Genomic DNA, 22,954 nt, shown 5'->3' with positions numbered 1-22,954 from the left:
AAAGCTGGTAGAAGGCACTCTGTGCCACTGAAGCTCCTTGTGCGAAATGACTGGGTTGAATCCAAGTGTACCCAACAGCACACTTGTTTCTTCAAGCGACACATCAAGGGAAGTGTAACCTCATCCAGAGAGATGAAACACCCATTAACAGGGTCACAGTGTTACGCTGATTGTACTTCAGTTTGTTTGCTCTCACCCAGTGCATTACAGAAACCAGGCACTGATCCAGCACATCCACCTCACACCTGCTTTAGCTGTGACAAAGAATTCAAGTTGCATGTTGTCAACATATTGATAGCAGCGCAGTCTGAGACTCCAAATCATTCCACTATAATGTTAACCAGCATATAAAATGACAGGGCTATCTGTTGCCTGGCCAATATTCCACTTCCATCTGTCAGTCACATCTGTCCTTACCAATGCAAATTGGGAACAAATTCAACAGCTAACATAGGCAATTCAATCATCATTCCACAGGATAACTCATCAACCAAATTAATATTATACAGGATACAGACTATAAGTAGACTAAAAGCTGATAAATCCAGCCATTCCAAATGTCATGAAAATCCAAGTCCTCATCAATGCTTTTAATATTTTCTGAGATTTTTTCACCCACGGAAATAAGTGGCCCTCAGCTCCCTATATCTTTATATTGTATGTATAAATGAATGGGGATCTCCTCTATTTACTTCTCTCACACTGAGATTTCAAAGTCTGGGTCTGGGGCAATCCTTAGACAATGCTTATTACACAAGTCTGAAACACAATAATTCTCAGCTGTTGTAATCTTATGCAACTGAGCAGTCACCACTTTGACCTGTGATTTATTGTATTTATTTTAAAAATAATAAAAGTTATGGTTGCTGGTGTTATTTTTCCTCCTCCAAATCTTGCATTTCCTCATGTCATCAGTGAGAAGAAAAACCCTAGTGTTCACAATATCACTAATTTTACCTTGCTCTTTTTATTAAGAACTGGTCACTAATTGTCAGATTTTGGCAACGCCCATACTGACTGGATTGAATTTCATTATTGAGCACTGAATAGTACAATAAAACACAGCTCTCTTGCGGTGCTTGAAATATTGTGACTCCACAAAGATACAGCATTTCCCTCTCTTCCTTATGTATTTCAGATACAGTATATACATGTCTATATAGTATCTGAATTTTTTTGTGGAAGAATTTTGTATTTTGAGAAGATACGTAGGTTAATTGGTCTGTATGATTCTTCCGCCTTGCTTATTGGCCTTTACCTTTACCTTTTACAGGCCCAGGAAAGCTTATGCTGTAAAAAGATGCCAACTTTGCTGCCACATACACCCAGACAACACCATTACTGGCCCCAACAACATCCAACATACCATCTCAGGACTATTTAATTGCTCATCCTCTAACATTGTGTATGCCATCAAATGCCAACAGTGCCCTTCAGCTCTCTATATTGGACAAACAGGCCAAACCCTACGCCAAAGGATAAATGGACATAAATCTGACATCAGGAACCAGAAGACAGAAAAACCAGTAGGAGAACACTTCAATCTCCCAGGACATTCTATACAAGATCTCAAAGTAGCTGTCTTACTACAAAAGAATTTCAGAAATAGACTGGAAAGAGAAGTTGCTGAATTGCAACTTATCACCAAGCTCAAAACCATGGAGGGACCTGGTTTGAACAGAGATATCGGGTTCTTATCTCATTATACATGATAAGCGATCTTCAGCCATCTCAACCCTTGCTTTTTCATGCAAAACCATTTGCAGTCGTTTGCGGTCATCAACAGCTATCAGTCAGTCAATCACCCATTTCCACCACCCTTCTGAGTGATCCCCCCTCCCCCTCCCCACCCCTCCCCACCCCTTCTCTACATAAGTGCCTGGAAACTTCCATTTCACTGTATCTGAAGAAGTGTGCATGCACACGAAAGCTCATACCAAAATAAAAACTTAGTTGGTCTTTAAGGTGCTACTGAAGGAATTTTTTTATTTTGCTGTAAAACATGTTAACACTGTATTTAAAATACCAAAAAGCTTGCTTGCTTTTACTAAAGGTGCAGACTAGATTGAACACAAATACTGTATAAAATTTTTGTATAAAATATTTGTCTATCTAAAGAAACTTAAAATACTGTATCTAGATAAAAAAAAACCCTCAAAAGAATTTTAGTCTTTGAGTGCTTGTACAGGTCAGCCTTCTAAGACGTGTTTTAAGAAAGACACACATTTTTCCTACAAATGTCATGTATTTTAAGTGATTTTTAAATTTGAACTTTAGATTGTCTTAACCTGCCCTGGGACCTGCTGGTGAAGAACAGGTAATAACAATGGCAGTAGCATTATTATTATTGCTTGTCCGCTGGCTGAAGCCCCCGGGGGCGGTTCAATTTATTCCTAATGAATAAGAAATGCGAAACCAGGAATACCAGTGCCAAAACAAAAGCGCTGGGGCTGAGAGAGGCTTCACCGATTTACACGAAGGATTTGGAGATTAGTCCAGACACGTTTCAGTGCCACCTCCTCGCTCTCAAAATGAGGCTGAAAAACAAGGAAATAAAACGTTATTGGCCTTGGGCGAAAGTCACGGAAGGCTGCTCGATTGCATAAGATTATCACCGCTCAAACCGATTTATTTCAACCCCGTTTCATCAGCTTTTGCCAGAGATTATCCCGGGCGAGACAATCTGTCTCAGAGACAGAATAGAGGAAATCCCCATTCAATCACAAAATGGGTTGGGGTATTTGATTGGCTATTGCATATGTACATTCCTTCTTATTGGCCGCCACGATCAAATTCCCGCCTTCTTTTCTCACCTACTCACCTCGGCCGTAATCTTGCTCTCTGATTGGCGGAGGCTCCATTCCCGCCTATTACTTAAGTATTTGCCACGATTGGCGAGGAACTTTGTTTATCATGCATTCTTCCCTCCCATTGGCCGCGAGCAGGTAGAAATATAACACCGCCCCGCTCCCACCCGGAGTTTCCAGAATACGCATAGAGATAAATAAAAATCCCAGTAGCGCCTGCTGCCACTGCTGCTTTTATTTTCTTAACCGGAGGAACCGCAAAAAGATTCTTCGAAGGAGGCATTGCTCATTCATATTAATAAACTCTAGCTGCGGGTTGTCATAGCAATACAGCAATTATTAATAGCGCTGCTGCCCGATTGGTCAACAGGGTACTAAATTATTAAACAGGCTCGTTCGGGGCGGAGCTCGGCGGGTTCCTTGCTTGGTCGACGCGGGGTGGGCGGGGCCTATGCTAATGAGGCAGGAGAAGGAGGCCGGGGCTGCCAAGATGGCGACGGAGCGAAGTCGCTCCCCGATGGGGGGCTCGCCGGTGCCGGCCTCTATGTTCGCCCCGGAGCCCGCATCTCACGGCGGGGCAGTGGCGGCCTCTTCCAGGTTCCACCGGGGCGTTGCGGACTCGGACTGCAGCGAGGACGGCGAGGTGCTCAATGGGGAGCCCGAGCTCGACCTCACCAGCAAGGTAGGCCCGGCGGCCGATGGGCAGCGGAGACCGAGGGCCCCGTCATCCCGGACTCCGGATCCTGGCGCCTCCGGTCCCCCTCACGCGCCCGGAGGTAGCTCCGGCACTTCCCTCTCTCTCCGACCGGCTCCGTTCGTTCTGGCGGCGGCGCCTCCCCTTGTCCTTCCGGGCACTTCGTTCATCCCCTTTGAAGGAGCGCGGAGCGGGTACCCCGGGCCCTCTTCACGCCCCTTGCCGACGCTCCCTCCTGAGGCGACGAGAGGCCGGCTTCCCCCCTCCGAGTCCTGAGGCACAAGTAGGGCGAGAGTGTCGCCAAGGGGCGGCGACGGCAGCTCCAAGGGTACGGGCTGGTGTACGTGGCACGCGAAAATGGATTCAGACGGGGACGAGAAAGGGGGGGGAAGCGTAAACAGGCTTACTCGCAAGTAAGGCCCTCCGTTTTCAGTGGGGCTTACTCCACGTTTAGGATAGGAGCCCCGCAGCCCAGCCCTGTAAATAATGCCTGCTCAGAAATAAGTTCCATTCATTTCCGCGAGGCTTACTCCCGGTTTAAGCGTATGTAGGGTTTCAGCTGAAGTTGTTTCCCTGTTTGTAGTTTCCACAGCAGCAGCAGCAGCAGCAGCAGCAGCAGCAACAACAACACCCTCGTGCTGTGTTAATACAGCCCTTCTAAGTGCAAAGTTCAAGCTTCTCGCTTATCTTTTTAGTGCATTGCTTAAAAAACAAAAGTTAAAGTTGAAATTGTTAAACAGCTGTTGTGGGTGAAGTTTAGGGATAGCCTTTATGTTCTGTAGTACTACCCTGAAGTGGAATGAGGGGCGATGTTTAAACAAAAGAATGGGCAGCGATACCTGCATGACTGCTGTTAACCTGCTGGATGGGCATCATGTGACATGCTCAAAAGGGACAAAATCTCAGAGCAGAGTATCCATGAAAACTGATGATGGACCATTTTGTAAGTTTAGGCATCTGGGGCTGTTGTGCTTTACAATTTTTATTTTTATTTGTGTGACCTCTGCAGTTGTGGGTAAATGGAAGTCATAGGGAAAAGTGGAGTGGCTTTTCATGTGATCTAAGTTATTAATAAAATAAGAGTACCTTGAGTTTATTTTTTGTTATAAGCCATCACAAAGCAGCAGAATATTTTTTACATTACTAAGGATTTGTTTGATCTTCAGTGTATTTAGAATGATTACACACACACACACACACACACGTCAGCCTTCTTCACACTGCTTTTGCTAAGCTTTCTGAATTTCCCTTTATACTTGGTGGCTCCTTGGTGTCATATCAACCCTTCCCACCCCCGTGTCATAAGCCCCTATCCCCACCCCAAAAGGACCGGAGTATGTATCTTTTGAGTATAAGCTGAGTCTCATAATTATGAACTTCCTGAAAAACAGTTCATAAACAATTTGAGAGAATGTGGTCTCTAGAAAATCATCTACTAGTGCCAGTGATTTTGGGCCCCTCCCCCATATCAGGATGTTTAACACAGACACCTGGTTTATTTTCAGCTAGTAATGGTGAGCCCAACATCAGAGCAGTATGACAGCTTGCTGCGGCAGATGTGGGAGAGGATGGATGAAGGATGCGGGGAGACCATCTATGTCATTGGACAAGGATCAGGTGAGCATGGTTTCCTCCTTCAATACCACAAGCCAAGCTAAAGATGCTATAGTGGTTTCAACAGAAGCAGCTATTGCTTGATGTATAGGGTTTGTGGGATGGGACAGTTAGTATATTAGATCTCAAGAGTTAAAAGCCTTTCTTCCATAACAAATAAATTCCTGCATGCAGCTGTGTTGCATGTTAGCTTTAGCCACATATGCCTAGTAGTAACTATTTGCTTTCAGTAAACAATGCTAACCTGTGTTTTGAATAAGTATAGCCCATTCAAATGACATGTGGGGTAAAGAAGGGATGTGTTTTAGCTTCTCTGCTATTAAACCATAATTTGAATGATCTGTTCCAAACCATATGCTCAAGAGCACCACTTTCCCAGAGAGGCTGGCACAGAAATCCCTTTGTTACTGTGCGCTGCCGATGTGTACTATTCTCACAATCCCAGGATGGACTCAATACGGTTATGGCTAAATTCAACCATGAATGAGTGCTTCATATGATCTGAGCATAATTCTAGCAGCTAGTGAATTGTTTGTTTTCCCCCAAACAAACTGTGAATGGTAAACCAAGAGCAAATCTTGGTTACAATAAGTTCACTGTTTGTTGAGTGTGTGGAAAACCTCAAGTTTGGGTTTGCATGTAACAGTAAGCCCAATGGTTTGGCTCTGAGTAGTGAAACAGCAGCAGGACCAGTAGAGGAGCAAAGCAGCCACAGTTTTCACTCTGGGTAGCTGCATGTTTGGTTGTTGTTGCTAAGCCCTGGCTTAGCTTAGCATTGCATGCAGTCATGGGCTTTTTCCGTAAAGCAAGTTGAAAATGTTTAGAGCAGTTGATGTTTTTCCTCTAATTGGGGTGTTTTGTTTTGTTTTGGTAGTGCTACATATTTACTTTTCTTTACTCCCACCACCCAATGTAAAAGATTAAAGGGGTTTGCTGCCTTTGAAGTGAATGGTGGTTTTGGCATTGGTGTTCTTGGCTCAGGTGATATCAGTCTGCTCAGTCTTCAAAGAAACAGGGTGGGGGGGGAGTGTAGCAAATGTTAGATTTGCACCAGCATAAGTTTCTCTACTATTATCAGCATTTAATGGGTTAGGGTAAGAGGAGTCAACCACATCTTGTGAACTACAGCCCCCATCATCCCTGACCATTGACTATGCTGGCTGAGTCTGATGGCAACAGTGGTCCAAAACATCTGGAGGGCATCTTGGTTACATCTAGATAGGGTGCGGGATTAGGTAATGACCTTCTTGCTGTGTCTTCAACTAATGGAACCAAGGTTTTGAAGAGGGTAGCACAATTGACTCTTGTACATCCCACCTTTCCTTCCAAACTTTTGAGGTTGGCGCTGTTTAGCCTGGGGAAATAGGGCTAAATGAACAGCTTGATGCATTGCATTGCATAAACATTTGAAATTAAAATGGATTCTTTATTTCCTTGCCCGGCCCATCTGTGGCAAGACCCTGGTGAGGTTACATTAATGACAAAGTAACTCACGGTCTGACAAAACATTTGAAGCAGCTCTTTCTTATTTCTTCCCCGTGCCTATATTAGATGGGACTGAGTACGGGCTCAGTGATGCAGATATGGAAGCATCCTATGCCACTGTGAAGAGCATGGCCGAGCAAATAGATGCAGATGTGATCCTCTTACGGGAGCACCAAGAGGCAGGAGGCAAAGTGCGTGACTACCTGGTGCGGAAGCGGGTGGGTGACAACGATTTCCTGGAGGTCAGGTAAGGAGATAGGTAGAAGGAGTGTTTGTCAGCATGAAACTCACTTCTGTAACCTGCACACGTAGTGGTGAGAAGCTGGAAACTCTGGTTTGGCTATGGGAGTGACTCTGCCTCTCCTTACTAATTAACTTTCCTTTCCTTTGTGCTTTGTATACAAGCCAGTGGTTAGGATCTTATGCACATACTTGGCTGATCAAGCAGTATCTGAATGAAAGGAGTGCTGTTGTAGGTTTTTGCCCTCTATGTGTAAGCCTGGATAGCTCAGTTGGTTAGAGCATGGTGCTGATAATGCCAAGGTGGCAAGTTTGACCCCTGTACGGGACAGCTTCCGATTCCTATTCCCTTCCAGCTCTAGTCCTGTCTTTTACTCATTTTTAAAGGCTTTTTCGCCTTATTCAGAGATTGCACATGACCGCTGACATTCTGATGGCTTCCTTTTGCCTTCCTATAGGGTAGCCGTGGTTGGCAATGTGGACGCAGGGAAGAGCACGCTGCTGGGTGTCCTCACCCATGGTGAGCTGGACAATGGACGTGGCTTTGCCCGGCAAAAGCTTTTCCGCCACAAGCACGAGATCGAATCGGGCCGTACTAGCAGCGTGGGCAATGACATATTGGGCTTTGACAGTGAGGGCAATGTAGTGAACAAGCCTGATAGCCACGGTGGAAGTCTGGAGTGGACTAAGATTTGTGAGAAGTCAACAAAGGTCATAACCTTCATTGACCTGGCTGGGCACGAGAAGTACCTGAAGACTACAGTCTTTGGCATGACTGGGCACCTACCTGACTTCTGCATGCTAATGGTAAGCTGTGCCATGGTGGTGGGGTGTCAGTAGCAGCAAGGGGCTCTTAACACCTGCAGCACTTTCCCATCTTTTTTGTTGGAGAGTTAAGGAATTAATGAAAACAATATAGGCTAGAATTCCCACTGTTAAATTGTGATCAGGAGCTCAGAAGTTAGTTTGGGCCATGGGTCATTTCACTCTCAGTAAGTGGTGATTTCCCACTGTAGAATGTTGGAGGCTTCAAGGTTGGGAACAAACTGCTTGGAGGACTGTTTATTGTGGTTCACCACATTCCTCTTTTCCTATCTGAGGGTGATTTATGGCCTATGTTAAGGATTGAACTGAGTTCTCCATTCATGCTCATGCGTCAGATACAGGTGCGAGCTTCTACATAAGTAAATGCTCTTAGCAAAAACACCATGAAGTTCAGAAAAGCTCTTTCTGAAGTGCCCCCTGCCCATGTGTCAGGGTGTCAAAGATATTGTCATGTGTGCAAAGCATTCAAGGTTCGGTACCTGTTTCCAGAACTTAATTTGACATTTGTCCTTGCTGGTCTCCCTCCTCTCCCAGCAGCAGCAGCAGCAGTTGCAACAACAACAACAAAGATTTTTTTCTGCACTGTGAGGACACCTAATTCTGCCATAGTGGCTTAACACAACTTGTCTCAGGTTCTATCTGTATCAGTGGATTTCTTTCCGCAACCATGAGAGGCAAACTATTCCTCCCATTGTGGCACATTCCTGTTTTTGGTTTTGGAGTATGTGTGCTTCAGTCACATAAACAAAGAATTCTCAGATTTATTGGCAAGTAGTCTAAACTACAGACTCCTTGTGAGGAGATGAAGTGGTTTAGAAATTCTTTAGTTAGTTTTCTGTTCATGGGTCAGTATTCCATGTCAACCTTTCTTATCAATAAGAGCCACAGCCTGCCACTTGATGACATGCTTGCAGAATGACATTAAGGGGTAGTTGATACACTCTGAGATAGTGGCTCAGTTGAGACATTGTTCCCAGCTTCATCAAGCATGGCATATGTCAAGAAAAGGAAAACCTGTGGCCCTCCAGATCTTGTTGGATTCCCAAGTCCATTCGCCCCAGCCAACATGGTTGGTGGGTGGTGATTAGAGATGTGATGTGAGAATATTCTTGACAGTATTCTCTGCTAGAAAATTCTCCGGAGAATATTTTCCATGAATGGTAAATTCTAATGTAAGAACCAGTTTTGCAACCCACATTTTAAAAATCTGGTAAATAATAAGTCAAGCTGTGATATTGCCAATGTAAGTAATGAATGTTTTTTTTTGATCCAGTTACATTACTGGACATTGTGTCATTCACCATTGGCAGTTCTGAAATGTGAGCTACAGAAAACATTATTATTATTTTTTAGTTTTAAAAATGCTATTCATTTAATTTGATGAACATTTGAATTCGTATGTATTTCAACTATTTGTAATAGCCTTTTTTTCTATTTTGGTGTGACCTTATCTTAGCAATTCTATACAGTGTGATTTTTTTTTTTACAGAAAGTTTTAATGCTTTCTACACTTAAAGTACCTAGGCCTATACAATTATGTGTAACAGCATGTGAGCTGGCCTTGATTTAAACAGTTGATGTTTCTATATTTTTATTCAGTGCCAGTAACTGGTTTTTGCAGTGCCATTCAAAGGTACAATATTCTCATTAATCGAGAATATTCTTGAGAATATTCTCCAAAAGATTATTTTCGAGAATTTAACATCACTAGTGGTGGTGATGAGAGTTGGAGTTCAAGAGCATCTGGAAGGTCACAGGTTTCCTATCCCTAGATTGTGATGCTAGATTATTTTCCAGTTTTGTTAATTGACATTAAACCAGAGTTCTCCAGTTTGGAGGTACGGGGAACACCCATTTTAGGTACGACCAATATGCATGCGACCGTGCACATACACACAGCGCCGGCCCTGGAAGTGATCAAGAAAGATGTCACCAAAATGGGGGGTGGGGAGCGGAGCAGGGTGTATCCATTGCATGTGATTTCATGCAAGTGTGCAATGACCTGGAACATAACACCCCCCCCACACACACACAAATCGGGGGTTGGCTGTAATTGAGAATTTTGGCTTCACCAGGAGCTTTGTGGTGAAGCTGGCAAGTGATGTGAGGAAGAAGAGTTGGGGAGGAGTGCTTGGCCCCAATGCTAGTCCCTGACTTCATAAGCCAGGGAGGCTGGGAACATCATCTGAATAGCGTCACTGGCTTCCCTGCAGCAAAGCAGAGAAGTAGAGCTCTAGTTATGACACTTACTTTGGAGGAGATTGTACTAGCCATTCTTGGCAATGCTAGGAGAAGGAGGTAGTGGGCATGCACCCACAAGAAAGCTAGCTCTGACACAATGTCACCTGCAAATGCAATGGTTTTTTAAAGTGATTTTTTGATTGGCATGAACTGGGAAAAATTTAGTTGATAACCTATTCCACCATGGCTTTTCCTGAGAGGATTCTGGGAATAGGACCCAGGATTCCTCTTCCATCAGTTCTTGACATTGTCCTGGTGAAGCAGTAGGAAATAATAAGCCTTTCTGGTTTACTTTGCACACCATGGAACATACCAGAAATGTTATTCCAAGAGTGGCAAGTGCTAATGTCTGAATTAGCTCTTACTTTATTGTAAGAGCACTGGGTTTCTGTTCAATGCTGTGTGAGCAGAACTCCTGCAACCTTCTGGAGCAGGTTTTGAAGCTGTACAAGGGGGCTGAATTGGGAGGAGAGGAAAGAGAAGCTCCGTTGCACAAATAGAAGTCTGTTGTGCTAGTGGGACAACAGTATTAGATAGAACCATTGCTCTCATAATTTATTAAAAATTGACCTCTTGCCCTTCTCTTCTGGCATCTGCGTTATGATGCCCAGCAAAGTCGCAGCCATATATCTAGACAGAGACTTAAAATTCTGCCTGCCTCCCCCACTCCCCACTTCATTGTGCTTTTCCTTGATACAGGTTGGCAGCAATGCAGGAATTGTTGGGATGACCAAGGAGCACCTGGGCCTTGCATTAGCACTCAACGTCCCAGTCTTTGTGGTGGTGACCAAGATTGACATGTGTCCTGCCAACATTCTCCAAGGTATTTGCCTGTAAACTGCCCTGTAATTGTGGGGTGAAGGGTGGTATATAAATAAAATAAACTGAAGATGGCGCAAACAGCTTCTCTCTCCCATGAAGTGTTTGCCATCTGTTTTGGTAGTGTCTTCAGACTATTAAGGAGTTGTTTAAGCAAACTCTTCTTTCTAGCCATCTCCCAATTCCTGGCCTGCAGTGCTTCTTACTCGTTGAGACTTATTTGACATACAATTTATTCGCTGTAGCTGGTCTCTTAAAACTGTCAAATCCGCAGTTCTAAAACAATTATTTTGCAACTGTGAAGCTGCTCAAAAGCAATGTTTTGACTTGTGTTCTTCCCCCAATTTGTGTAAATAAGCTTACAGGAAAGAGAAGGCAACTGAGATTTATACTTTTTGCATCTGTTCACTTCCTGGTTCTTAGGGTCATGAAAGAACCAATTAGTGTAGCCTGTTCCCCACAGGGCCCAACACGGTGCTTCCTGAAGCGAAAGCAGCAACTCTTCCCTGCTGTCTCCCCTCCTGCAACTGATGTTCAGTTACACGGTATCCCTGAACACTGAGAAACCATTTAGCTATTGTGGCCAATAGCCATAAACTGTGCAACCAAAATGACTGCTTAGGAAATATTATTGCCTTCTCCCCTGTATGTAATTATACACTTCCAAGGGAAGAGGTCCACAAAGATGATCACTAGTGGCAGATGTTGGCCATCAAATAGAAAAGGCATACACTTTGGGACTACACAGTGGAAAGCAAGAGAGCAAATGGTTTGCTACCAAGCTCATTCAAAATGTGTGAGCTCCTATTCAAGAGCCCCCTGGTCTTCTGGTGCTGCAATTATTGGCTTTTCTGTTACTTGCTGCACAAGGTGACCAAGGAACCTCTGCAATGTGCAGCTAGCACTGCAGTAGAAAATGGAAATTTGAGAATTGGTCAGGCGGTCCTAGCATTTGGTGTGCTTCAAAGCGGGCACTTGTAAAATGTGTACATGATGTTCCATACCTTTTGGCACCCATCTTTCATGTGCACAACTTGTTTTTCACTCCTCATCGTAACAGTAAGCATTTGTGGGGGAATCACTTTATTCTGGCAAAGACAAACTCTTGTCTTAGAGGAGCATCTAGCACAACAAACAATTAGACATGGAACCCACCACCAGGGGCAAATTTTGAGACAAGGGCTTGGCTAGAATTGGACATCTTTTCAAAGCTCTGGTAGCACCACTAGCTTTGTAAGCAAACAAAATGAAACCACCAGTTCATAAGCAAAAAACACACCCTAGTTTTTCTTGTGAAAACGATAGCCTTCCAGTCATAAGAGCTGGATTCCATGGTCTCCCTGCAGGCTTCCTGAAATTGTCACAGGATGCGTAGTTCAGAAAAGCCTATGCAAAATTCTGGATTGTATGTAATTTTTTGATAGCTTTTTAGTAGCAATACTGAACTTATTTCTCTCTCCGAGGCTTAGCGTGACAACTTCTACAGTTAGAATAGCAATGGAAATTCAATACATACTAGCTGTAATAGCTGGCTTGTTTTTCAGATCAATATCCTGGTGCCCACCGGATGCATTTACTATGGCTCCCATCATCCTTGGTTGATATGGCCAATGGTCCATAATGGGGGGATGGTAATCCAGAAATCTGGAGGTGTCAGATTGGGGAAGGTTTGTCATTGTGGTCAACATCCAGACATGGAGAGAGAAAATATCTGTTAAGGGCACAAGAAGCCCCATACTACAACCTCTAAAGCCCGATTTCACTAACCCTTTTGTGTCAAAGACTCCTGCATGTTCACTTATATGTTCTTGATACTTAAATAGCTTTCCTTTTAAATTTAAAATCCTAGGAAGCTGGCATCTGTAACAACATCCCAGCTTGCTCACACATACATACAATCTTGGGGAAAAGAAAGTACACCCTCTTTGAATTCTGTATTTTTACATATGAGGACACATAGTGGACCCTCGGGTTACGTTAACCTTGGGTAACATAATCTTCAGGTTGCGAATGTGGCAAACCCAGAAGTGGGTTTGCTGCTTGCATGTGTGCGGAAATCTTCGGGATACGGCCAGGCTTCCGGAACGGATCCTGTTCGTAACCGGAGGTACCACTGTAATAGCAAGGTCTGTTTCTTAGAAGGTCTTAAAATTAGGTAAATAAACTAAGGCACTAAAGTTGAATGCAAGAAAGGGCATATTGATCTAATCCTCTCCATTTTATTCATCAAGAAACCCTGAAGCTGTTGCAACGACTTCTGAAGTCCCCAGGATGCAGAAAGATCCCTGTCCTGGTCCAGAGCAAAGATGATGTCATCGTTACTGCCTCCAACTTCAGCTCAGAAAGGTGACAGAAATGAAAACAAAGTGGACCACTCTTTGTCTGCTTAGAACATGGGCTTAGAACTTTGACCCCAATACTCTTCTGGGATGATAACTGGTTGGGAGCACAAACAGGCCCTTTTCCAGTTGCAGTATAAGGAATTTGCAACAAAGATGTAGAATAGTTTACAGGCTAAATGGCAAGGATCCTGAATTGGTGGGATCTGCACCTTTAGTACCGTTGGGCAGATTCAAAACAGATTATCCAGGTTTCTGGGTAAGAAATGCATGCAAAGAGGTGGAGATGGATGGTAGGAATGGCCAGGACTGGAGTTACAATGGACTTCTGGAATCATCTTTCTTTTTGCCACATATATTAGTTTGTTTTCCTTGCCAGTGAGTGGGAAATGCCAAGGTCAAATTTTAATGAAACCATGTGGAGTTGCCTCTGTTGCTTTGAATCCATTTCTGGCATCCACAATTGGTGCAAGGATGAAAGCAAGCAGAGGACTTGGGGGAATGGGGGGTGATGGTTAGGAGCAGAAAAGAAATGGCCCTGCATGTTTGTAGAGGCTAAAGTGAATGGCCTTGCAAGAAGTCTGGACAGGAGTCTGCTGCTGATCTATTGCATGAGACGCCCACCCACCCCTGCCGCCACTGCAAAATGTGGATGTCGTATTTATGGATCAGAAGATAAGCCATACTGGAAAGCTGGGATAAATGAAGGAAGTAAACATTTGCATGAGGTTGGCAGCTAGCATTGTGTTAGGTCTGTCCTCTTCTTGAAATATCCTGGACAACTGATGGTGGTTGGCATGTCTGCTGGACCATTCTCTTAATGACTTGGTCCCAACTGCTGATGAGAGGGGGGGGGGAAGAGTAAAATTGTAGGAGCTAAAAACGTAAATATTACATCTGATCTAACTAGAGCGTGTGATTTTAAAAGGAAGCTGACCATGCAAGATGACTCTCCAGTTGAGTGGGCACTTTTGCTGCCATCCCAGGAAAAAACAGAAGTACAGTAGATAAAGTTATTTAACTGAATGTCGCTAGTGTTAAGGGTACTACAGCTAGTACTTTCCTGTAGGTTAATTTCCCTTCTGATATTGAACATTCCGACCAGCACATGTGATGTCTTGCAAGTATTAAGATCAACCTAACTTAGAACTGTGAATAACTCTTATGTTCCACCATCTCTCTTTGTTCCAATTAGGATGTGCCCAATATTCCAGATTTCCAATGTCACCGGTGAGAACCTGGAATTGCTTAAGATGTTTCTCAATCTCCTGTCTCCAAGGACCAGTTACAGGGAAGAGGAGCCTGCAGAATTCCAGATAGATGACACGTACTCTGTTCCAGTAAGGAGAGTGGAGCTGAGAGTCTCACTTCAGTCTAATTTTTTTCCAAGAGGAGGAAGGAATGGGGATGTTGGCTTGATTCTGCTGTTGCTCTACCATTGTGACTAATTCATTTGCCTTTTGCACTTCTCCCTGATGCAGGGTGTAGGGACAGTGGTGTCTGGGACAACACTTAGAGGCCTGATCAAGTTAAATGACACCTTGCTGCTCGGCCCAGACCCTCTGGGTAACTTCTTGCCCATTGCTGTGAAGTCCATCCACCGCAAGCGCATGCCCGTCAAAGAGGTTCGAGGAGGACAGACTGCTTCCTTTGCTCTGAAGAAGGTGTGTGTGGACTTCATTGGCCAAGGGTATTCCATCCATTGCTTTTCTGTTGGGAGAAAATGAGGTGTTTTTTGGGGGGGGAACTGTCACTGCAATTATGAGAATGTTTACTCAAGATTGCACAAAAAGTAAAGCTACCGGTAGTTGCATTGGCCCATAAGAAAAAATTCCAAAATCCACATGAGGGCAATCCCTAATGCTATAAAATAACTTGCAAGCTTTTAAGTTCTCTAGAAATCTTCATCAGACTAGATGGTAAATAAAATAGGGTTGTGGGGAAAGAGAATATTAGTGCTGGTTTTTGAGCCGCCTTAAATGGTGTCATTTCGTCACAGTTTTAAGGTAGAATGTGGGAGGAGATAGCAGACATTCAGATGGGGTTCTGTTAGGTGCTTGGCTGGTTTCCTGTTGCACCCAGAACTGCTGCTGAGAAGCATATGGTGGCTGATTCTTCATGTTTGGGACATATGAAATTCAGCTGTTAATCACATCTGTCTTCATCCTTGGGCAATGGAATCAACTCCTTCTGCATTCAGATGTAGTTTTCTCCCTAGTCATTGTTTTTAGGATTGCAACTTGTCAGGCTTAATATATGGGGCTGAGAGCAGGTTTTATTTGCAGGGTCTAATATTGCAAAGGCATGCTAGGACTAAACTTGTCTAAAGGTAGCAGTGGACATTGTGCTTTTAAGTGAGTCATTGGTTTGGCAGAGAGAAAGCCAAAGGAATACTTTCACTATTGCATCCCAACTTCTCTACATGCAGAAGGATGGATATTTGTAATTTCTCCAACTTACAGCTAGGATTCAAACTGCATCATTTAGGCAACATAAGTGTGTCTGGGACTGAAGTTTGTCCTCATAGGGGATAAAGGAAGGACAGCTTGTAAGAATAACATCCCTTAAGGAAAGCAATTTTGTGCAGACCAAAACCATCCCTTGATGTTTTTTTCTTTTGAAATTATTTCATTCTCATGTTTCTCCCAACACCTTTGTAAAACTCATGCTCAGCACTATGTTTGGCTGGATGGCCATCCCATTCCATCCCAAAATAGGCTTATCTACTCTTTCATCTGTAAAACGCTAGGAATATATATATATATATATCTTTTTTTAAAAAAAAATCAGCCTAAGTGAATTTATTGCTAAATTGTGCTTTAAAATTGTTGCACTTCCAGATCAAGCGCTCCTCTATCCGGAAAGGCATGGTGATGGTGTCTCCCCGATTAAATCCTCAAGCGTCTTGGGAATTTGAAGCCGAGATTCTGGTTCTGCATCATCCTACCACCATCAGTCCACGTTATCAGGCGATGGGTACGTGTAGGTTTTTTTTTTCCTTACAAACTCCTCCTGCCTTGGCCCTGGGTATCTAATTTGTGGTTGCGTCGTTTAAGTTCTGTTACCGACAAATTTACGAGGAGCAGCAACCACAAGAGGGCTGAAAGAGAAAGCAATTCCTTGTGGATCCAATTTGGGAAGTGATAGAAGGCTCTTATGGGATCTGTCACCAGGGGTGCTTGACTTGCACCTTCATAAAAATCCCACTTGAGCTATGGGTTCAGTGGATGGCTATAGAAGAGTTGCATCTGGCCTCTGTAGCCTTCCCTATAGAAGTTGTGAGGCATGGTGGTAGGGCTGGCTTGCTGAGCAGATTAGTGCTATGTACATAGATTATCTTTTGACGTTGCCTCTTCGCTCGAAATGGAATATACCTGATGACAAACATGGATTCGTAAGGTGCTTGTATTGTGAATTTAGCAGCATCTGCATGCAGCAGCATAGCTGGTGGCAGTTCAGGGTATCCTGTGCTACTGAGATTTGTCCACTTGTTGCAGTTTGAGTGCCAGTGAGAATCTTACTGTTCACAGTGCATTGTGGCAGCATTCGCCAGACAGCCACTATCCTCAGTATGGACAAAGACTGTCTACGCACAGGAGACAAGGCGACCGTGCACTTCCGCTTCATCAAGACCCCGGAGTACCTGCACATAGACCAGCGGCTGGTTTTCCGTGAAGGGCGTACCAAAGCTGTGGGTACCATCACCAAGGTAACAGAGCTTTTGGGGTACAACGGGACATGGGTTCTCCAAGTTTCTGCATGCCTTAGGTACAGACACCTCCCTTCCCTCTAGTTAGTTACTGAAAACTCGAGCTTCTTGACAGATGATGATGGGAAAGTTGCTTGGCTTCTCAGAATTTCCATACCTTCCTTGAAGTTTGCAGTGTGAGGACTGGAAACCATATCATATGCACTAGTAGCTCTGTTCTCCTTTTCATTTTGATTTCACCCTATCTTCAGGATAGGAGTGAGCATTGCTAGTTGATTTTTTTAAAAAACAAACAAACCTTAAACCCAGACTTGAATATAACCCTGCTAGACAGAACAAGCTTTCTTCCTCTCCACTAATTCCTGTATTCCCTTGCTGAAGGAAGTTTGCCCATCTATTTTTTAAACCATTTGTTGCTCAAATGGCCAAGTTTTTTAATACTTGCGAAACTTTTCTGCCAGCCCAGCCACCTAGTCTGTGCTGTGTGGGCCTTGCTTCCTTTCTGGGTGAAGGGCAAGTTGCTTGGCCTTCAAGTGCTTTCTTCCCATCTCTATAAATTACTTTTTAAAAAGATCTTGGGAACTTTGTGGGACCTGGTCGTTGACAGAAGGCAGTTTCAAGCATGACCTGGGTTAAAAATAATAATGAAACTAATAATGAAATAATGAGACTATTTTCATCCTGACTTGGTGTATGGCCCAGCGAGGCTTAGATGTTGCTATCACACCTCTGCTTTACCTACCTGCCCTACTGCAGGGAATAAGAGACATGAAACAGAAAGTGCTTAAAGAACAGAGAGGAAATTGTTGTCACTTCCCTTCCCACTGCAGGGGAAGTGGGAGATAAGAGAGCTGTGCAGGTGTGAATGAGATTTGGTGTGTTGCTGTGTGTGTGTGTGTGCACCATTCCTAGTCCTTTAATTTATTAAATTTATACCACCCTTCATCTTGGGATCACCGGGAAGTTTACAATATAAAAACACAAAAATACACAACATTGTAACAAACAAAACAATACATACACACAAACCAGTTCAAAAGGCCATAGAATGTTTAATTAGCCAAAGGCCTGGGAGAAGAGAAATGGCTTTCCCTAGCCTAGCGCCTAAATATGTGTAATGATGGTGCCAAGTGAGTCTCCCTGGGGAAGAGCATTTTCTTTCAACATATTGAGGTCCTGTTTAATGTCAAAGGTGAACTTTGCTTAAACCAACTCTGTGCTTAAAATGAAAGCAACAACACAAGCACAATTCTTTTTTTTTTTTGCCTCTACCATCCTTTCGACTGGCAGTTACTCCAGACCACAAATAACTCTCCAATGAACTCCAAGCCTCAGCAGATCAAGATGCAGTCTACAAAAAAGGGGCCCCTGACCAAGCGAGAGGAAGGGGGAGCCCAGGCTGGCATGGCTACGGCGAGTCCCACAGTGGCAGATGATGCAGTTTCGCTGGGAGCAGCCCCCTCAGCACCTTCGAGTGCCCAACAGCCTCAGGTATGCCTGTGCCCTCCCTCCCATTCCAAAGTTATCTTTTATGGCTTCTTAAGTTTTTTGTAGTAAACAAATCTGAGCCAGATTTCACCTGCTACCTCCTAGTCCTGTGCCTGAATGCTAGTGAGTGGCTGGCTGTGAAGTGGCTCTAGGAAGGGAGGAGGGTGAGAGCCTTGCCAAGTGGGCAGAAACAGCAGGCCTGGCCTGGCGTGAGGCCCTGGGCAGTTGCCCCTGCTTGCCCATAACTGTATTGTTAACGTTCCCCAATGGAGCCCTGCTGCTGTTCTGCAGCTTATCAGTTGGGCTTTCCTTGTGCATGTATTTGCTGTGTGCAGTAAGGACATGCAAAGTTCAGAGAAGGACCTCTTGTGCAGTTGTGCACAGGCTGTAGAAGGACCTCCTTGACAAATGATGGCGCTCTCAGCCTCCTGTTTCATGGGGCATCTGGCTGCTGAACCTCTGAAATGAAGTTCTTCCTGCTGAAGTGAAATCTTCTCGGTTCCTTTGCTCTTTTGTTTTTCACTTTGCTGTATTTTAAGTGTGTGTTGGCATTATTTAGAAACTCCTTAAACTGGAGGGGTGAGGTTTAAATGCTGCAATTGCAAGCATCAGCTACGATGATAATTGTAGCAAAGAAATGCTCTTTTATACAAATGTTACAGGGTGCCCTCTAAGAATAGGACTCTGAAAGAATCTGAGCTGCTTTCTTGCTTTGCATCTTGGGTGTAAATGTGGCTTCTTGGTGCCCTTGCTCTACTCTCTTCTTCTCCAGAGTTTGTCTTGGGGGTGGGGGGCAAGGTCTGTTATAGCCTCCGTCTATATCGCTGGTGCTTTGTTTCCTCTCTTGCTGTGCTCACTTGGTGGCAATTTTTAAGGGACTGCTCTCCCCTCAGCTGATCTTTGTCCAACATCTTGGATGTCTGTTGCCTTCTGCTCATCTATGCTTCTCTTTCCTTGCTGCTTTCCTTCAGCCTGCCCTGGATGAAGAGCCCCACAACCGAGAGGGCAGCAAGGTACTTCTGCATCCTCTGTTGCTTTGACTTGATTTGAAGGTGGACTTTGAAAAGGCCACCCTTGCAAGACATACCCTTCCCCTCCAAAGTCTCACAATTTTCCTTTTAGAATTCCTGCTTGCTTTGGTAGAAGCTTGACCTATTGCAAAGGTGCTCATAGGACCTGAAAGGATAAAGATAACTTCAGTTCTTTCCTTCCCCCAGGGATGGGAGACCAGTGGCATTCCAGATGTTGGCCTATAACTTCCAACATCCTTTGCCATGAGTCAAACATCATCTGGGGGACCACGGGTTCCCCACCCTTGCCTTTCACTTCTGGATATGGTTGGTTGACACTGTCCATTCCCACTCCTCCTGTTCAGTTTAGGGTTGAGAGGTTCAGATCCTGCCTTCCCCACCTTGACCTTACCTGAGCTCTCTCTTTTTCTCTACCCCCAGGTGAAGACTGGAGGAGGTGGCCGCCGACGTGGAGGGCAGCGCCATAAAGTGAAGTCTCAAGGGGCTATTGTGACTCCTGCTGGTGGCTGCTGAACATCATTTTTTAATCACTGCGGAATTCACACCCTCCCCTTCTTCAACCCCAAAACCCGGAGCAGCCTAACCAAAATCCATCCCAGCTGATCTACTGTGGAACTTCTCCTCCTCCTCCTCCCCTCCTGGAGAGGAGCCACCGGGGGGGATGGATGCAGGGTTTACAGTTTAAGCTAATGAAGGTGACAAAAGCACACATGGGACTGACCAGCTGCCGCCTTCTCCCTTTTTAACCCCCCCCCCAAACATTTTGTACATCGTGAGCTCTTAGTCATGATTTTTTATTAGTTTTTATTATGGTGGATGTTTGTGTGTGGTATGCGTGCGGATGAAGAATCGGGAGGATCCAGGTATATAGAGTAAGGTAACTGCCTCCTCTTCTCTTCCCCACCCTGTCATATATATATTTTTGAAACTGACCCTGTGTCCGTGGTCTGCAATCAAGAATTCCTGAAACCCCATTCATACAAGTATGAATATGCTAGTTGGTTCGGAAGAGGTAGGAATTTCCACCCTTTCACACCAGTCGAACTGCGTGAGCCCTGGGCGGCCTCCTTTAGTTTAATGTACCAATGCCTGCAATTGGTAATCAACATGAAGGAACACACACACACACACACACACACACACACACACACAACCAGCAGCATCCCAAAAGCTGGATTGATATGAGATCCTAGATCTCATAATTATGCACTTGTAAGCTTGCTTTAAAAGCATGACTTGTGGGAGGAGGTGGAGCAGGCCACAAAAGCACTGGTGGCTTTGGAATTGTTGGTGGAAGGTCAACAAATTGTTTTCAAACAATCCTTTTTGGGCCTTGTGTTCAAAACGTACTATTTTTCTTGCAGTCAGTCATGGGTGCCTGCATATTCTGAATCCTGCCGTATTTGGTTTTCTAACCAGCTACGTCAGATTGGGGAAGAAGAGACCAGGGCCGTCTTGAGCAGATTGCACGCCCTGGTGCTGAGGGGCGGAGATCGCTCCGCTGCCCGCCCCGCCCTCGCAGGGCGCAATTGGTTTCCGCGTGGCGCCCTCCTTGCCAGGCGGGAGCCCAGCTTACCAGCCCCGCGCCATGGTGCACTGTGCCACCGGGGGTCTACGAAGAGCCGGCCCTGGAAGAGACATTGGAAGTTGGCTTCTTGTGACTCACCCATTGCTTCCCCATGGTATCCAAGTGTATCTTTAAAGGCAGTGTTTCCTTCCACTCCTTGAGAACTGACACTGTCAGTGGGCAACTTCTCCCTGCATATTTGTGTAATGCAAGAATTCATTTCTCCTCATTAGGGAAATGGGTGTAAGTGGGCATGGGCCTCTTAAGTGTCTACAAGCCAGCTTGTACCCCTCATTTCAGCCTCCTCAGAATCATAACTGCCATGGATTTGGACATGTTCTCTGTGTAAAAGCAGGAAGAGGTTTACTGGAGCTAGCTCTGAGCTGTACTTTTAGATTTGGTCACATGTTCAGGATTTTATAACTTTGATACACATTTGCTGCTTCTTTTTGAGGCACTTATTCTGAATAGACTTTTAACTGGCATCATGTTTTTGTTTAAAAACAAAAACCAGGTTTGTAGTTCACTGGTTTGTAGCTTTTAAAGTCTCTCCCCAAGTGTCTCATATTGCTGTCTCCAACATCATCCTAATGTTTTTGAATGGCTGGAGTTTCCCGGAAGCTAAGAGTGAAGACTGATGAGTAGGTAGGCATGGATTATGGCTACTTTCTTGCCTGAAACTCTGTAGGCAGCATCTTAAGCAGTGACAGTATTAATAGCACCCTTGGGGAGAGAATGGAGCGTGCTGTGGCTAAAGGAACATGGCAGCCTGTATCACTTGGTGCCTTGGGTGCCCAGTAGCGACATCAGCCTCATGGCCTTTTATTTCCAAGGGAAGTGGGGACCTTGGTGTGGTGTCCTTTTTATTTTGTCTTCTCCTTTCATTCCTTAGTTCTGAAAGAGGAATGTGCAGTGCTGAAGTTTTCATTAAAAAAAAAAAAGCCACATGGTGCTGTGTTCTGTTTTGTGACCAGCATTTAAAGACTACTGAGGCTGGCATGATGTAATAATAACAATAATAATTAATAATAAAAAGAAAGGTTTGTTTAAAGTTTTAAAATTAAATGGCTTTGTTGTTTGTCAGTTCTTCCAACTGTAAAGGGAATGAAGCAGTGACTGTGTTGGTACCTCTGAATCTGCATGTGTCAGAGGGGAGGCTTAGATATTTTCAAGCAGGCGTTATGCAAAGCTGAAGCTACTCCTTGAGAGGAGGGCTGACTGCTCTCCTGGGCTAGGAAAACACCTTGGCTTTTGTGCCTAGTCAGGGGTGCTAGTAGTGCTGACCACAAGGGTCATTTTGCTCACTGTATGCCAAATGAGCCCCTTTCATTTTTTTTATTTTATTTTTTGCTGCTATTGAGAAGAGTACAAAACTTTAAGGAGGGAGGTAGTGTATCAGGAATACAATGGGCCACGGTGTAATATTCAGGTGAACGGCATCCACATATTCCAGTGCAAGTGAACTTTGTACCCTCTTGTGTTGGCAATGGGTATTTTACATTTTTCCTTCATTTTTTCTCCAAGCAGCTCAAGGTTGGGGAGCAGTGTACACTATGACACTATGAAGTAGGTGAGGTGTAGAGACCAAAGGTCCCTCGGTAAGCTTTATATAGCAATGTGGGGGTTTGAACCAGTGTCCTCCCCAGTCCTAGTCTTTATCTGACATTCTAACCACTGCGTTTCAATCATGCTAGCTCCAGCCTGCTGAATTCCTGCTATTCGTGCAGCTGTTAAAAGGCAAAGGAATAAAAGTTGGCAACCGGGCAGTATACCAGTGAACTGCAGCACCTAAGCAGAAACTGAAAGTCAAAAGGTATTGCCAACCTTTTAATAGGAGGAAAGGGCTTCTCTTTTAATAGTGACACATGGGGAAACTTCATTAGTTGTAGCATCCTCCCTCCTTGTGAAAAGGTGCATCTGCTGGAGAAATGCTGCTGATCTGTTAAGCCCATCAAACACATGGAAAATGATTGTTGTTGTTTAGTCATTTAGTCGTGTCCGACTCTTCGTGACCCCATGGACCAGAGCACGCCAGGCACTCCTGTCTTCCACTGCCTCCCGCAGTTTGGTCAAACTCATGTTCATAGCTTTGAGA

The 22,954-nt window shown here is 44.4% G+C and overlaps 1 protein-coding gene and 1 long non-coding RNA gene across 2 annotated transcripts; one reads left to right on the top strand and one right to left on the bottom strand.

Annotated features, from left to right (window-relative positions):
• Positions 1-2,225: 2,225 nt before the first annotated feature.
• LOC148684619 (uncharacterized) lies at positions 2,226-3,292 on the bottom strand. Its single transcript, XR_015951734.1, has 2 exons — positions 2,822-3,292; positions 2,226-2,537 (listed from the first exon to the last, which is right to left on the bottom strand). It is a non-coding gene; the product is annotated as an uncharacterized LOC148684619 (long non-coding RNA).
• A 5-nt stretch (positions 3,293-3,297) lies between these two features.
• Positions 3,298-21,924, top strand: GTPBP1 (GTP binding protein 1). The gene is made up of 12 exons (XM_035128415.3): positions 3,298-3,489; positions 5,007-5,118; positions 6,667-6,847; positions 7,299-7,647; positions 10,606-10,729; positions 12,957-13,071; positions 14,260-14,404; positions 14,546-14,728; positions 15,905-16,040; positions 16,595-16,773; positions 18,064-18,264; positions 19,713-21,924. The coding sequence occupies exons 1-12, from the start codon at positions 3,298-3,300 to the stop codon at positions 19,803-19,805; spliced, it is 2,010 nt and encodes a 669-aa protein (XP_034984306.2). The 3' UTR covers positions 19,806-21,924.
• The last annotated feature ends 1,030 nt before the right edge of the window (positions 21,925-22,954 follow it).

This window comes from Zootoca vivipara, chromosome 9 (assembly GCF_965207765.1).
Source record: "Zootoca vivipara chromosome 9, rZooViv2.hap1.1, whole genome shotgun sequence".
NCBI lineage: Eukaryota > Metazoa > Chordata > Lepidosauria > Squamata > Lacertidae > Zootoca > Zootoca vivipara.
Note: the sequence above shows the minus strand (reverse complement) of the source record. Positions and strands in the feature narration are given on the sequence as shown.

What these genes read in the sequence shown, in the direction of transcription:
- GTPBP1 (XM_035128415.3), top strand. Translation starts at nt 3,298, where the DNA reads ATGGCGACGGAGCGAAGTCGCTCCCCGATGGGGGGCTCGCCGGTGCCG. An exon ending in ATGACACGTACTCTGTTCCA is followed by an intron (nt 14,405 to 14,545) that starts GTAAGGAGAGTG and finishes TCCCTGATGCAG; the next exon opens with GGTGTAGGGACAGTGGTGTC. An exon ending in TCCACGTTATCAGGCGATGG is followed by an intron (nt 16,041 to 16,594) that starts GTACGTGTAGGT and finishes TACTGTTCACAG; the next exon opens with TGCATTGTGGCAGCATTCGC.